The following is a 16,807-nucleotide window of genomic DNA, read 5'->3' as shown; positions in this document are numbered from 1 at the left end:
ATAGGGAATGGGCAGCTTGCTTCGAACTCTGTATAATGGACCTCATGTCCACCTTCGACGAGATGGTCGTTAGGGTGGTCTTCGAATCACCAACCTCACAGGTAGGTTTTTTGTCGTGTCCAACACTGCGCAAGATGATGCCGATGGCGGAGTTCTTGTCGATCCCCCTCCGGCCCTCCGAGAACTAGGTTTATGCGTTTTGGAGTCATTTCTGGTGGCTATATATGGGTGTATGCTCCTCGATCTGATTGCATAGGGTTGAAGTACTTGACCAGGCGGAGGCCGCGGTGTGGTGTGTGGCACGAGCGCGTGCGCTCGTATCATGCGCCGTCTTGGGCTCTGGATCCCTCCTTGAGACTCCTTTCCTCTCCCATTTGCTTTATCCTTTTATGGTAATGTTGTGTCACATTAATTGATGTGGTTTTATCACCATATTTCTTTGTTCTTTCCTTAAACTCCCAAATACATTTGAAAATGGCATCCTGTGACAACAGGCAAAAAGAGGTGCGCAAATGTGGTAAAGTTCGGCAAAGCCTTATGCTAAGGCACAAAACAAAGATAAAAACCATTACAAAATTTAGACTCATCAGTCATCGTGGACGAAGGCAACGTGGAAGACGAGAAAATAAAAAATCACTGAAATCTCGTCGGGGACTGTGGGTGAGGGAGGCGGGGCCATAGGAGGCACCAAGGGCGGCAGGGTGGCCGACAGTGAGGAGCGCCATGACGGAAGTGGCCTTGGCCGGCTACTATTCATCTCCCTCCTTATTGTGAGTATGCCCCCATTTGGACTAAGGGCCCGTTCGGAAGTGCTCCACGAGCCAACTTCCTAAAACCACTGCGTGAAGCCAGCTGAACACTCCTGCTCCAAGAAGCCCACTCCGCGGAGAAAAATATTCTGCAGTGCAATTTTGAGGAGTGACGAAAGACCAACTTCACTAAAGGAAGAAGTAGAAGTTCCTCAAAATTACATCCCAATGCCACCCCGAAGTAGTGGTCAAAATGTTTTTCTCTTCGCTGAAAGACCAGCCTGGTGGGCCTGACCACACCGCCCCGTGCAACTCGTCTCTTCTGTCGCTGAATGCACTTGGCTCCCGTGGGAAGCTTGCTACGCTGGCTCCCTTCAGAAGCTGGCTAGCTTTGGAAGCCAGCGAGCTTTCGAATGGGCCCTAAATATAAGCTAGAAGGAAACTTTTAAGGGATTGAAAGATATTTTTTTAAGAAAAATACGGTTTGGGGGATCTACTAGTTGACTCTTTTTTAGGAATAATTATCTATTCTAGAAAAAAAATATAACATACAATGGATCTGTTAGAGGTTGCCTTAGAGCAACTCTAGGAGAGTCGTAAAAATGCAGCCTCCATAATCATTATGGAGTGCACTCCAAAAAATTATGGAGGCTCGAGAGGCAACACACAAACTCAGAGTTCCCATATTTGTTGCCTCCATAATCATCGGACCACCTGTCAATGGGACATCCCTTTCTTGCCAATCTCGCTGCCATCTGACTTGAGGTGGGGGGGGGGGGGGGGGCACCATAAATTTCCTTTGTGCCACACATAACTGCTATATGGAGTGCCCTCCAAAGGGAAGTCCTGAGAGGATCCGGCTTGCCTGCTCCCTCTCCATGCTCCCATCCGTACTCCCACTTCATCCTACGGCTGTTCTTTTTCCTTTTACTTTTCTAATCTAATCATCTCCCCCCCTAATTTTCAGGGGGTGGGGCCGGGCTTTATTTTGTTCCAATCAAATCAATACACGTATGTAGGAGCACGGATGGGAGCATGGGAAGGGAGCAGGCAAGCTAGATCCGTCCTGAGATACCAAACATGGCGAATGCAAGGCCAGATATGGATGATGATTTATAAAATCTGACGACTCTGCTATAGTGCCTTTTTTGGGCCAAAAACACCATAATATGGGTTATTATGAAAATTCTGGTAGTAGAGTTGGACTTAGTAAGAGTGTACAACCATCACCGCAAAGATTATTCTTGAACCGAGGAAAGAGAAAACACGTGAAAAGTCTAATTTTTGTCTTTGATTTGAGACATGATGCGATCTACTCATCCCTTGCTTTGCATATGGTCCCTCTGAATCATTTTTCTTTCTATTTTTCCATTTTGCAGCGTGCAAAACATTTTGAAAGCTAAGTTGTTGCGGGACACAAACAATGAAATTAACGATCACTTAACTACTCCCTTCGATCTCGAAAACATGGCATATAAATTGTGGCTATGCTCATACGCTGTAAAGTTTAATCAAGTTTTTTTGGGTAAAGTTTAATCAAGTTTATTAAAAAATATATTAATAACTACTACCTCCGTCCTGATTTATCGGTCCCCTTAGTATTTTTGTGTGCCAAATTTTAACCATGGATTTAATTAACAAAATGTTAATGTATGTCACAAAAAACAGTATCACTGGAAACTATGTTCAAATACGAATCCAATGATATAATTTTTTATGACATGCATTAATATTTTGTCAGTTAAATCTATAATCAAATTTTGCCACAAAATACAAAAAGAACCAATAAATCAGGATGAAGGTAGTAGCATATTGAAGCAATTATATTTAATTATGTATAAACCTGCCGAATAACATCGTTGGGATTGTCAAATCTTCTTTTACGACTCAGAGGGAGTAAATAAGATATGACCACCCATGGAATATTCTTCCAACTAACGGTGGTAAGAAATAATTCAAAGACGCAGGTCTGGGCAACACCAGTCAAACAGACCAGCTTCTCTCTGTAAGTAAACGAATACTATTCAACACTGACCAGGGGGCGCCCCGTCGACCACGTAGAGTTGACGACAACTTAGCATGCACTAGTGGATTATTCACCCGATGGTTTAACTGCATGCACTCAGAAGTCCACACTAGTTTAACTGCGTGCACTCAGAAGTCCACGATGCCTCTCGTGTCTGTCAATTTTAACGTGTTCCAGCGGCTTCCAAGTTCCAAGTAGCCAGCGGCGCAGTCCGTCTCCCCCTACAGAAAGCCAGTTTGTTCGTCATTCGTCCACCCGTCCACACCTTACAAAGGCAATCTGACTGGCTGGCTCTCTTACTTCAAAAAAAAAAAAACACAAAGACGCTCAGATATACGTTGCATGGTGTATGCATAATCTAGTCCCTGATGCTTCACTACGGAGCAAACACCGGACTTCGAGTCCCCTCCTCTTGTGTCGGTCATGGATGTCGCTGAGTTGAGCCGCCGTGACATAAAGTGGGAGGGCGACTCCTACTCGTGGCTAGAATTTCCTCCTTTTAATACGTCCATATATACATGTTAAATTGTTAATGTCAATAATCTCACGCTTGCACGTGTTAGGTGAACTCGTTAGGTGGAACGGCCATGTTAGGTGGAACGGCCATTAAGGCGGTGCCACGTGGCCATATACTTGCGTAGAGTGTGAAACTAGGCAATATGACGATGAATAGGTAGAGGCATGTGGCACTACAAGTTTGCCGAGTCCCCAACGCCGAAACTCGAAACTCAGCAGACCTTCAACGAGTAGGAAACCGACACGTGGCATCAGAGGCGGAGTCAGGATTTCTTCAAGCATAAGGCTAAAACTAACTGACTAAATATATCGTCAAATACTACGCACACCAACGTGTGTTATAAGTATGGCACAAAATCACATTCAAAACGAAATATAAATTCATTACATGGCACAACTTATTTGCCGAGCCTGCGTGGCACAACTTGTTTGCCGAGCTTCCGTTGTCGAAACTCGGCAGATCTTTGATGAACGAAAAACCGACGCATGGTACAAGTTGCAAAGGTCAACACATGTCACCCTCTGGTGAACCTTCACTTTACTAATTTTAGAAAAGGACACGGCCACCTGCAAAAAAAAAGGGAAACGGTAAATGTTCTGAGTTTCTGTTAGTTAAAACTTAGCAACGAAAGTACCGTAGTCGCACTTGACTCAAGCCGTCACTCACCCCACCCCACCCCACCCCCTCCCCGCGTCGCCTCCTCTGGCGACTCAGGGGAAACCCTACTGCGCCGGCGGCACTTACCCCCATTCCCCTCCCCTGCTTCGCCGCCGCCGGAGGGGACGCGGGCTAAGCCGTGCGTGCCCCAGGGATGGAGGCGGCAGGGCTCTCGCGGTGGGCATACACGCAGATTCGGGGCGAATGCCTCACGTCGCGGTGGATCTGGTGGACGGCAGGCGTCGGATCCGGGCCAGCTGCCTCTCGTCGCGGTGGCTTGAGTGGACGGCGGCGACTGTGGCCGCGTCGGGCGTCGAGGGCAGCTTTGTGGTGGGCGCTGTCGGCGGATCTGGATCGCCCTGCGCGAGGTGACGGCGCCAGGCGCATGGTGCCGGCCTCCCGTGCTATGGTGGTCCGCGCGGCGGCGTCCTACCTGTGGCCCCGCCCCTGATGGTTATGGGCCAGTCGCTGCTCGTGTGGGGGTGGATTTGGAGGCTTGTTGGTGATGCGTTTCGCTGGACTGGCTGAATCCGGCTGGATCAGCCCGTGGTCGTCCGGCTTGGGGCAGAGGAGGATGGTGGTGAGTGGTGCAGGTGGAGGTGGAGGGGGTGGTGGCGGTGTTGCTGCAGCCGATGATCTCACTGCTTTCTATTGGCGTGGCGGGCGGTTCGGTTTTGGTCTCCGACAGGTGTGCGGTGGCGCGCGTGGGGCGTGTGGCACACCTGATGTATGGCTGCAGCCCGTACCATGGTGGTTCCTGGCCTCGGGCAGTGCTCCTCTGCTCCTTGCCGGCATGGTGCTTGGAAGGGCATGGTGGCCTACGCTGCGTCCGGTGGCCAGCGCTCGGGCGACCGCTGATGGATCTGGCGCCTAGTGCTGACATTTTGTTGCCGGTGGTCTCCGCAGGGTGCGGTTGGCTCCGGCGGCTTGTCGTGATTTTTCGTCTTTTGAAGGGTTCGATGGTGTGGTGGTCGGCTGTCGTCTTAATTATTGTAGGGATGTGCTCAAACTCCGGGTGAGAACCCTGCATCGACTATGTCGATGCTGGTAGACGTCGTTTTCCTTGCAAGAGGTGCCGTTGTGGAGCTCTAGCACCTATAATACTTTCTTTTGTGGTCTCCGGGTGAAAACCTAAGATCGGGCTTGCCGTATCGGATGGCGGTGTTGTGTCCTTGACAACACTATATCCTTGGAGGCGTCGTCTTGGAGACCCAAACGACGGCTTCAGTTGCTGTGTCTGGTTGAGGGTGGTTCGCGTGGTGGTGGTGGTGTGGCCTGCTCAGGACCGAGGGTGATGTGTTCTTCTTTAGGTGTTTCTCTTCGGCTGTCCTACGTGTGGTCTCCGGCCTCCTACTTTGCATGCTCAAGACCCTGTTCTGTTGAGGCGAGCCTCGGGCTCTTGGTTCATCTTTGCTCAATGACGACGCAATGACGCCTCCTCGACTTGCTAATCGTCTTGAACTTTCGTGGCGGAGCTCTCAGTCAAGGTTTGTGTTAAGCGTTCGCACTCGTTGATTGTGGATGCTCCTCCGTTGTATCGTTGGTGCGGTGCGTTAGGCTGTTTGTAGAGTCTTCGTATTGTGATCCCTCAACGCACCCCTCATCTACCTGGTCCTGTTAGTTTGCTAGCTAGGTCTTGCCTTAAAGCATCTCCAGCCGTTCGGCCCCCCAGGGCGCCGAAAAAGAGCGGCCTGGGGCGAGCTGGCGGTAGATCGCCCCCTGGGGTTCGGTTCGCTCCCAGTCACGAGCCAACGGTCGCCGCGGGTTTGACGAAGTTCGTTTTATTTTTTTTGCAAACTCGGCGACTTTTGCATGAACTCGGCCAATTTTTGACGAAATTTGTACAAGAACTTAAAAACATGCATGAACTAACTTAAAAACGAACTAAAAAGCCTAGCCGCTGCCGCCACCGTCGCCGCCGTCGTCTACATGCCGAGAAGCCTATAGAAGCGAGTGTAGTCGTCGCTGTCGTCGTCGTCGTTGTTGCGCGCCTCGCCTGCGGCGTACCTGCTGCATCCCTCACCGGGGTCGCCGACAGCGCTTGACGGCCCGGCCTCGCCCTCGTGCTCGCTGTCGATGATGATAACACCGCCCTCTTCGGCGACGTGGCTACGGGCCTGGGTCTCCAGTTACGCCCGACGCTGGCGGTGCACCTGCTCGCGGACCTAGTCCTCCCTCGCCCATTTGAGGGCGGACTCGTCGTCGGGGGCCACCATGCCGGCGTGCTCCAGCTTCATGAGGAGCATGTCTAGCTCGGGCTTCGGCGGACCAGGCGGAGGGAGCGCCTTGTTGGTGCTGTCGCAGGCGAGGGTTCGTTGATGACGAGGACGCCGCTGCGAGCACGACGCCCGAGCGGTGTCTCCTCCGGCTCGGGCTTGACACGGCGGAGGGCCGGCGAACCGGAGCCCGACGACGAGGACGACCCCCGCTCCATTCGCCGCGGCATCCAGGAACTGCTGCGGCGGCGAGAGAAGGAAGGCCGCGTCGGGTACTCCAGCCGCGGCACATTGCCGGTCTCGATGTGGTCGAGGACGGCGTCGAGTGTGCGGCCGGGGACGCCCCACCACCCGCGCCGTCCTTCGGAATTGAGGCGGTCGCGGGGGGTGATGCCGTTGACGGAGGCGATCTGCTCATCGCGGCGGCGCTGGAAGTACATAGTCCACAGCGTTTCGCTGTCGGGCGCGTACCTCAGCTCGTTCCGCTACTCCTCCGTCAACGAGGAGCGGATGCGGGCGATCTCCGCCCGCCGTGCCGCCCCTTCGGGCACCGGCGGCACCGGGACGCCGCCGGCGCTCAATCTCCATGAACCAGGCACACGCATGTCGGGTACTCGGCCTCATACAGAAGGCGCGCCTCCGGCTCCTGGAGGTGTCGGCGGTCGAAGCCGTTCGCCGCTGCGCGTCGCCTGGGTATCTCTCCGCCGTGGTTTCGCTCGTCGGCGGGCAGGGGAGTGGTGGGAGAGCTCGCCGGCGGGGAAAAGGCTTTCACTAGAGGTAGAGGGGGAGGCTGTTGCGCTCACCGGCGAGGAGAGGCGCGTTTTATAGCCGAAGCGGGGTGGCCGGTGGCGGCATGCGGGCGGACGCGTGGCGCATGCAGGTGGGACGCGCGTCGGCAGCGTCTTCACTGCGCCGCTCGTGAGGCATCAATGGAGGCCGCAGCGCGGCAGCCTTCGCATTGATTCTCGCGGGAACCGAGGCATTGAGGTCGACAAAGCAGTTGTCTCGCTGACTCGGCGGGCCCGCGGCTGTTTCGCGCCAAAACACTCGCCCTGGCGCCTCCCGGCGCGTCGGGTTCGGCTTGGGTCCGCCGGTGCTGATTTCGGCCCAAGCCGGCGAAAAACGGACTCCTGGGGACGCGACTAGGCCCTTTTTTCGGCGCCGGCGTAAAAAAATCGCCTGGGGAGGCCGTTCTGGGGGCGTGGCTGAAGATGCTCTTATGTTGGGCGTCATGTTCCTCTCCTTTTCTTGTAACATTTGTTATCTGTCTAGTTTTCGGCTCGGTTTTCTTCATAAACGAGGTCAATTTGTTAAGATTTTCGATCCGGTTTTCCTTATAAACTGGATCACTCTCCTGACATTATGGCCACTTTGAGCAATATATTCAGGTGGAGGGACTCCTCCCCTTCCCCCGATGATTTAAAAAAAAGCACCTTTAGTCACGCTGCCATCGACTGTCCTGTGGTGGGGCCCATCGGTCAACACATTTCTGAGATCATTATTGAGGTTGAGTTTGGTTCGGAGGATTTATGGAGGAAAAGTACAGGAATAAAGAAACAAAGGAAAGATTCCCTGATGCAGCGTTCGGTCTACATGGATGAAGTACTAGAATTCCATAGGAAAGTTTCTGTAGCCTGCAGTTTCACGGGAAATCAAACATCCAGTGCGAGCTCTTTTTCTGCATGGAGTCCCGAGGTGAGGCTGGTGAAAAGCAAGTTGAGACCCACACCATGAGAGGCTTCAGTCTTGCATGACAATAATTTAGGATGTGGAGGGACCCACATCCTTGTTTTCCTTTCCTTTGTACCGAACGCTCCAGATATTTTTACTTTCGTTGTCTCTAGTTTCATAGGTTCCAACTGTTACCTCAACCCAATTCCTACAAAGCTTTTTATTCCTTTGTTTTCTATACATCCATTACGAACGAAGCCTGAGTGTACTCGTCAATGGTAAGACAATGCCGAGTTTGATCGCCGAGTTACTTTTCCTCGGGATTGGGCAAACTAAAATGTTTGCCGAGTTGCTTGTTATTTCCTCTGCACCGCAGCTTCATTGCACCTGCGGTGAGCGGAGAAGTGTGCGTTTCTAAGTGTGTCGTCGGTAAAAATCGACGAAATTTCAGCACTTACCAGGGGGGCGCCCCGTCAACTACGTCAGCCGTGCATGCATGCGGACTGGATTATTCCACCGAGATGGAAAATCGCACATTTGAACGTCAGGATGCCTACCATCACCGGCGCGGCTCCCAATCATGTATCGGCGTCTCCGCCTAGCTCTAGCTAGCTATAAAAGACCCTTTTGGTTCGCCAACTCCCTCCATCGATCGACATGGATCAAGCCACCATTCTCGTAGTGGCCGCGTGCCTCGCCGCCGCCGCAGCAGCACTGCTCTTAAATAAGGAGGCCAAAAACCGGCAAACCACCCGGCGCCGCCGTGGCATTGCTTCCGCCGGTGGCGAGCGGCGTTTCCGCGATCGCGGCGTTGGGTACGCTCGTCACCAAGGGCCTCCCTGCCGTGATACACGACCTGCACGGCGAGCTGGGCAGCGTGTTCACGGTGAGCCTCTTGGGGTTGAAGAAGGTGACGTTCCTGGTCGGGCCGGAGGTGACGGCTCACTTCTTCAAAGGCTCCGAGTCGGAGATCAGGCAGTCGGATATCTACAAGATCACCGTGCCTATCTTCGGCCGCGGGGTCCTCTTCGACGTGGATCTGCCGACCAGGAGCAGGCAGATCAGCTTCCTGTCCGACGCCATAAAGCCCGTCAACTTGAGGGGCCATGTGGATTCCATGGTTCGTGAAGTGGAGGTAAGCAACATATATATGCAGAAGAGTTCACTCCAGACCTAGGTGAGTAAATTGCAAAAAACCATCATAATTAGAGACCCTAATTCACAAAACCATCATCATTCGGATTTTTTTTTAAAAACCACCACCATTGGGGTAACAGTTTTCAAAAGACGCTGATCTGTCACTAAACACATGTTGACATCATTTCTAACGGATGGGACCCACTGTAAGTGCTGATGTGGCAAAAAAACTTGTCACCGTTAACTTGTCTGTTGAACTAGAAGAAGGGGCCACCCGTCAGCTGCTGCCAGTGGAGGGGGCAACTGAGGTCAACGGCGAGCAGGGGCCCTCCAGCTCCGGCGACGCCGAAAACCAGGCCGCTGGATCTGGCGGACAGGAGCCGCATCGGGCGAACCTGCGGGCGGTGCGGGAAGCCGGCCCCTCCCCGTTTCCTGGTACTGGCGTGAACATATGCGGTGCCGCCTCCTGTGCATTGTATGGATCGGGCGTCCACCGTGGGTCACGCACGGGCTGGCTCCGGTGCTCGCTGTCCAGATACGGCGTCCGCCGTTAGGGTCCCACGCCGAACCACCGATTGGCGCCGGCGAGGCAAGCCGCTGTCGCCCCGCCGTTCTTGGGGATTTGAGCAGCAGCGGCCGCCACGCAAGGGCCCGCGAGCAGCAACCCCGTTCGCGCACGGGCACGAGCAGCCATCGTCGCGCAAGGCGCGCACTGGCGTGCTAGCAGCGGCCCCGTCCGTGCACGGGCGCTCGAGCAGCAGCGCCGCGCACCCCGCCTCCTCCAAAGCACGGGCGGTCGGGCGCGTCGCAGCGGGGACATCGAACGCGATGGCCATGGCCCTGCTCCGCCTCCGGTGCATGCCGGGGCTCCCGAGGGCGCCGAGAGCACGACCGAGCTCTCCTCGCGGGTCCTGTCGATGGCAACCTCCAGCGCGGCGTGCATGGCCACCTCCACAACTTCAGGTGACTTGGCCAGGAGCAGGCGCAGGCGCTCTGCGGGGCGGCGACGAGTGCGACTTTGACTGGTCAAACTTGACCAGATAGCGCCGTTAGTATGTACATGACCGGCGCCGTCTACACCTCGGCCACATTACATCCGACAGTGGGACCCGGCGGTTAATTTTTCGTCAAACGGCTCTAAGCGACATATTAGCGTTTTTTGAAAACTATTACCTTAATGTTGGAGGTTTTTTGAAAAAAAACCGAATGGTGGTGGTTTTATGAATTAGGGTTCCCAATTATGGTGGGTTTTTTGCAATTTACTCGACCTAGGTACATATGCATGCTCGTCCATGCATGCATGGATGGATGGCTCTTTTTATAATTGTTGTTTGGTCCTTTTCTTCATCCATGTCATCATCTTCGAGCTTATCTGAACACAAATCTTGTAGGACTACTTTGGCAAATGGGGAGAGCATGGCACGGTGGATCTGAAGCAGGAGCTCGGGCTGGTACTCATGCGGATCGCCAACCGGTGCCTGCTCGGAGAACAGATCCGAGACAACATGTTCGACGAAGTAACCCATCTCCTTCACGAGCTCTTCGAAAACGGCTTGCACATGGCCAGCCTCTTCTTCCCGTACCTCCCGATCACACCACACCGCCGGCGCGACGCGGCCCGGGCCAAGCTGGGGGAGATATTCCACGAGGCCGTCAGAGCACGCAGGACCTCGGGCCGAGCCGAGAACGACGTGCTACAGAAGCTCGTGGAGTCAAGGTACGCCGACGGCCGCCCCGTGACCGAGAGCGAGATCGCCGGGCTACTCATCGGCATGATTTTCGCCGGGCAGCACACGAGCGCCAGCGCCGCTATCTGGACAGGAGCTTGCCTGCTCAGCCATGGAGACGGCCGCCACCTCGAGGCCGCCGTCGAGGAGCAGAGACAGATCATCTTTCGACACGGCAGGGAACGCGTCGACTACGACGTCCTGCGAGAGATGGGCACCCTGCGTTGCTGCATCATGGAGGCGCTCAGGATGCACGCTCCGGCGAACGTGATCATCCGCCAGGCGAACAAGAGCTTCGGCGTGCAAGCAAGAGATGGCAGCAGATACGCGATCCCCAAGGGGCATACCTTGGTAACCTCGCCGGCGGTGAACAACAGGCTGCCACACATTTTCGAGGACCCTCATGTGTATGACCCGTCTAGGTTTGGCCCTGGGAGAGAGGAGGACAAAGTTGGCGGCAAGTTCTCGTTCACGCCCTTTAGTGCCGGGAGGCACGTTTGCTTGGGGGAGGACTATGCTTACATGCAGATCAAGGTGATATGGAGCCATCTGCTAAGGAACTTTGAGCTCAAGATCGTCTCCCCTTTCCCTGACGAGGAATGGGAGAAATTCATTCCAGGGCCAAGAGGCAAAGTGATGGTTACTTACAAGAGGAGGCTGCTGGAATGAGTATTAATTAGCTAGCTAGCACCAATTAATAGATTATTATGTAAGGATATGTGTGTAAGAACTGATTTTTAGTTTGAGTTTTCCTTTTTCTTTTACTTTCTCTTCCCACCTAAATGTTCTTTCATATGTACCTATTCAAAGGTAACCTATGTGACCATTATATAAAAAATCTAATGATATTTGCAGAAAATAAATGGGATATTAAGGTTGATAGATGGCAGGCCTGGTTTCTCTCACTTTATGCAACGAATTTTGAAAGTGAGACCTATATACTAAGAACATCTCTAGCCGATCCCCGTAAGTTAGTTCCTCATTCTAACCCTCGTCCTTCACGTCCCTATTTTTTTAAGGAATTACTCTTTTTTGCTTAGGTGGTTATTCTACACCGAGGGACATTGCACCCATGATAAATAAAACAATCTAAAACTTTGTGGCTTCAATCACGAACAAATGATGCATGCAAAATTTGGTGGTCAAATGACATCCGACTGCATGTCTTCATGAGTGTCACGACTGCGGAAGTGGACCCTCTGACGTTTAGGAGACAAGTTAGGTAGCTACAGTTGCCTCCATGTGTAAAATAGAGGAGGAAAGTCAGAGGGATGAAACCATCGAAATATCATTGTATACTATGGATTAGTGCATACAAATTACTGTTGATAAGTCAGAGGATCTCGTTCCCACGGCTGCATGTTTTTAAGGGGAGAGGGCGTCGCGACTGCATGTTTTCAAGAAATACAAACGGGTTTAAACGAACCGAATTGGGCACTTTTCTAGGACAGTTTTGCTAGAACTCATCTAGATGAGATATAATTTGGTTTCATTCACCTTTTATAGTCATTGGATGTGATGTTATAAGATGCGTGTGTGCTGACGTGGGTTATTTTTGTTCTTGATTTTCAAGTGAATGAGACCAAATTATATCTCATTTAGATGAGTTCTAGGTACTCCCTTTTTAAGATGGTAAATTTTTTGCAAAAAAAAAAATAGTCATGGAGTGATAGCTTTTGAATTATTCTTTACAAAGTGTTAGTTTTTCGCCAGGGTGAGTCGAATTGTGGGCATGATGAAGGCATTGTTAGAGATAGAGTGGAGGAGCAATGGAGCATGCATGCATGGCTTGGAGCTTAGGAACCCGCATCCTCCGACAGATAGACGCGCTTTCCTTTTTCTTTGCTTTGCGAATGGATAGACGCGCTTTCGGAATTTTACCGATCGATCCAAATTTACCGTGCTTTTCTAACCTGCTGCTGGTTCCTACTAGCACATGTGCCGCAGCGAGCCGAGGTGGGACTGGTGCCCTGGTCATCCATGCAGAAACAAACGATCGCTGCTGCGCCGTGTAGTAGTATCGATATGATCGGAGTCACTCACGGTCGGGCAACGCTTTCGCTTTACGCCGGAAACGGCAAGTTTCCGCCACCCGGAAGGAGGCGCGGTGACCCGAGCACTTCCCAGACCGGCAACGCAGCCGCCGCTTTTGTTTTCTTCCACGCGCACCGCCGCAGAGGATCGGTGACCGGCTTGCTGCTTTCCGGTCGGGCGTGACGGGCGGACCTTTCACGGTATACTATCCATCACTAGTCGCCGGCGAAACTTCCTGGAATTTTCGTCTGTACGGCGGCGCGTGGCCACGGACTATCACTAGAGGAGAGGAGAGCACCACGGACTGACTGACTTGCTGCTCGATCTCTTCTTCTTCTACCTAGCTTGGCTTCGGCGTCGATCACCAGTCCCCGCGTTCCGAGCCAAGAGAGAAGATGGGCCGCGGGAGGACGGAGATGAAGAGGATCCACAACGACGTGTCGCGCCGGGCCACCTTCGGCAAGCGCCGCCGCGGCCTGCTCAAGAAGGCGGGCGAGCTCGCCGTGCTCTGCGGCGTGGACCTCGGCCTCCTCGTCTTCGACGACGGCGGCGCCGGCAAGCTGTTCGACTACTGCAGCCCCAGCACAAGGTCCGTTCTCCGTCCGTTCCGTCACGCGCTAGTCGAGACAAGCGAGATTCTGCATTATGGTTTTGATGATCATGCCGATTACTGAATCTGCATCCCTTGCAAGTGCCATCTTTGGCATCGTCCTAGCCTGCCGCAGTATTGGCAATTGGCATGCTCGAATTGTGTTTTGTTTGTGATCAAGTTAGCCAGATGATGCTTTCGAATTTGGCTCTGATTTTAATCTTCTGCTCGGATTCAGATGCTTATGTTCATATTCAGTGTACAATATTACTATAGTTGTGACATATTTATACTTCACCTGTCAATGTTAAGCTGGAGCGAGCTAATTGAGCGCTACGAGAGCATCACCAACCACAAGTTCCAGTTCCAGTTCCAGTTCCAGGGGATAGATCATGATGATGATGATCAGGTCAATAAACAAACACATCCAGTCATGTACAACATACAGTACACACACACATTTGTACACTCAGAGTTAACTGCATGCTTGCCTTTCTGATTGATCTATGCGATTCTTCGCACACAGCAACCGTTGGCGGATCTGAGGCGTGAGCGTGACCGTCTCGAGGCCAGCGTGAGGAGGCAAACCGGAGAAGATCTGCCATTCGCCGCGACGGCGGCCGAACTGGACGATCTGGAGCAGCGGCTGGAGTGCGTGCTGGGCGAAGTCCGTGAAATGAAGGTACACACATCCTACACTGCACACAATTCTGTGTTGCTCACATGCCCAGTGTTTGAGTGAGCTGCATGACAGTCTCGTGTGTGTGTGTGTGTGTGTGTGTGTGTGTGCAGGACAAGCTGCTGGAGCAGCAGTTGGCCGAATCATACCACAAGGTAAGCGTAATCCTAGGAGAACCAAAATCAATTCAATCAGAGGCACACACGCAAATTTTCATCTGGAAACTAACTGTGGATGACATTGCACATATGACACGTAGGTGCACATCTTGGAGGACCAGAACAGCTACCTTCGCCGCATGGTAATTTGCATCGCTGCCTGCCTATGTCTGCTGAGCTGCTATGCATACTTACTGACTTCCTGAATGTGTTTTCACTCTTTGTCAGATGGGCGAGGAGGGGCAGCAACGTGCTGCTGTGGAGGCGTCATCGGTTGCGCCAAAGCTACCGGCGATGGCGTTCGGGGGATCCTTCCCGGAGGTGGAGGAGGAGGAATTGACGACACTGCGGCTGTGGCCGCGGCAGCTCCCCGATGTGTAAGGCATAGGCCTCAAGCCCAGCCTGCGGCTGTAACGATTAAGGTCGTGCGTATGAACACACTAGCTATTAGCCTATTAGATAGACTACCTTATTGGTACCTGCAAAGCAAAAAAAAAAAAAAGACTACCTTATTGGACATTGGTGATCAATCTGCATCCTGACTGGTATTGTTGCATATTGTTCTGTTGTTTTGCAGGTCGAGGAGAAATGATAGCCCGACGGAAGACAGACGGAGACTATCATTGATTAGTTAACAAATCTAGCTCAAACTTACTAGTAGCAGGCCTATGTTCAGACGACATATACGTCAACAAATAGCAGACGCCCGTATTTTGCTCCACCCAATTTACTGTATGACTGTGTGAGCAGCACTCCCCATATAGTATCACGTTGGTTCATATGAATTTACTGCGGTGTTTTGTTTAACATCGGTGTTGAAACTCTGGCTTTGATCAACATGGGTATTACTACTTCGATTCTTTTAGGCAACATGGCCAAGCTTTATTAGTCAACCATAGCTTCCTTCTTCCTTGCGGCCTTGCCACGAGAGGTGGAGCATTGTGTCCCGGCTGGCCTGGTGCTGCACCAAAACAGGTGTCGTACACGCCTTGCAAGTTACACCAAATTGGATGCGCAGCTAGGGTTCATGTTGCTTCGCTGAACTTGTTCTAGAGTTTTAGACTTTTAGGTAACAACTTAAACTTTGATTTCCTTCCGTTTATCTTCAAACTTTGGAAACCGTTCACTTTACAATCATTCTTCTCATATATAAAATCGGGAACTAACCTAACCCTCCCTCGATTCCCCGTGTGGCGGCGCCACACCACACCGGGGCTACCCTTGCTGGCGCTCGAGGCCCCCTCCCCTACCTCCGCTGTTGCCAGAGGCCCCGTCGGGCAAAGCCCGCGCGACGTGGCGGCAGCGGGGCTCCTGCTGGTCGCTGCCAGGTGTGGTGGCGGCGTCGCCCATTTTCGCTCCTTCAGCTGCGGTGGTGTGTTGTGTTAGCGACAACTGGTTGGTAGAGGCGGCGGGGCGGGATCGATCTAGTCCCGCATGGGCCTGGCAAGCCCTGATCCTGCACCTTGTTGGTTCCTGTGCGTGGCACCGACGATCTGCGGCTCTGCCCACATCACTTGGGCGCCAAGGTGGCTGAGGGAGTCCTGAATTAGGGGGTCTCCGGACAGCCGGACTATATCCTTTGGCCGGACTGTTGGACTATGAAGATACAAGATTGAAGACTTCGTCCTGTGTCCGGATGGGATTCTGCTTGGCGTGGAAGGCAAGCTAGGCAATGCGGATATGGATATCTCCTCTTTGTAACCGACCTTGTGTAACCCTAGCTCCCTCTGGTGTCTATATAAACCGGAGGGTTTTAGTCCGTAGGACGACATACAATCATACCATAGGCTAGCTTCTAGGGTTTAGCCTCTCTGATCTCGTGGTAGATCAACTCTTGTAATACTCATATCATCAAGAATAATCAAGCAGGACGTAGAGTTTTACCTTCATCAAAAGGGCCCGAACCTGGATAAACATCGTGTCCCCTGTATCCTGTTACCATCCGCCTTAGACGCACAGTTCGGGACCCCCTACCTGAGATCCGCCAGTTTTGACACCGACATTGGTGCTTTCATTGAGAGTTCCACCGTGTCGTCACCGTAAGGCTTGATGGCTCCTTCGATCATCGCGAGCGATGCGGTCCAGGGTGAGGCTTTCCTCCCCGGACAGATCTTCATATTCGGCGGCTTTGCACTGCGAGCCAATTCGCTTGGCCATCTGGAGCAGATTGAGAGCTACGCCCCTGGCCATTAGGTCAGATTTGGAAACTTGAACTACACGGCCGAAATCCGCGGAGACTTGATCTTCGACGGATTCGGGCCCATGTCGGACGCGCCGTACAGTCTTGACGAGTATGACGTAACTCTGCCGTCGGACAGTGTTCGGGAGATCGCATCCGCAGCTACTCCGTCCATCAATTCGGAGCAAGTCGCGCCATCCGAGAGCGGAGGGATGGGCCCCGCCATGGAGGCCGCACTCTCAGTGGCGATAGAGCCGGATACTGACTTCACCCCTTACGAGAGCTGTGTCGCCAAACCACTGGATTCATCTCCGGCCACGGACTCCGAGCCGCTCATATCCGTGCCCGTCGAGTCCGACTGGGCGTCGGTCATGGAGTTCACCTCCGCGGGCATATTTCAGCACTCACCCTTCGGGGATGTGCTAAATTCATTAAGGTCTCTCTCCCTGTCAGGAGAACCTTGGCCGA

General features: G+C 52.8%; 1 protein-coding gene and 1 pseudogene across 1 annotated transcript; both read left to right on the top strand.

The window, feature by feature from the left end:
- Nucleotides 1-8,493: 8,493 nt before the first annotated feature.
- LOC123057883 (obtusifoliol 14-alpha demethylase-like) lies at nucleotides 8,494-11,369 on the top strand (annotated as a pseudogene).
- Nucleotides 11,370-12,908: 1,539 nt separating this feature from the next.
- On the top strand, nucleotides 12,909-14,967 carry LOC123057882 (MADS-box transcription factor 29). The gene is made up of 7 exons (XM_044480757.1): nucleotides 12,909-13,323; nucleotides 13,636-13,732; nucleotides 13,850-14,005; nucleotides 14,116-14,157; nucleotides 14,262-14,303; nucleotides 14,389-14,582; nucleotides 14,738-14,967. Exons 1-6 carry the CDS (start codon nucleotides 13,130-13,132, stop codon nucleotides 14,539-14,541), a joined length of 684 nt encoding a protein of 227 aa, XP_044336692.1. The 5' UTR covers nucleotides 12,909-13,129; the 3' UTR covers nucleotides 14,542-14,582; nucleotides 14,738-14,967.
- Nucleotides 14,968-16,807: the final 1,840 nt, after the last annotated feature.

The sequence above is a fragment of the Triticum aestivum genome, chromosome 3A, assembly GCF_018294505.1.
Source record: "Triticum aestivum cultivar Chinese Spring chromosome 3A, IWGSC CS RefSeq v2.1, whole genome shotgun sequence".
NCBI classification, from domain to species: Eukaryota; Viridiplantae; Streptophyta; class Magnoliopsida; order Poales; family Poaceae; genus Triticum; species Triticum aestivum.
The sequence above is the reverse complement of the archived record's forward strand: the minus strand, read 5'-3'. Positions and strand labels throughout refer to the sequence as shown.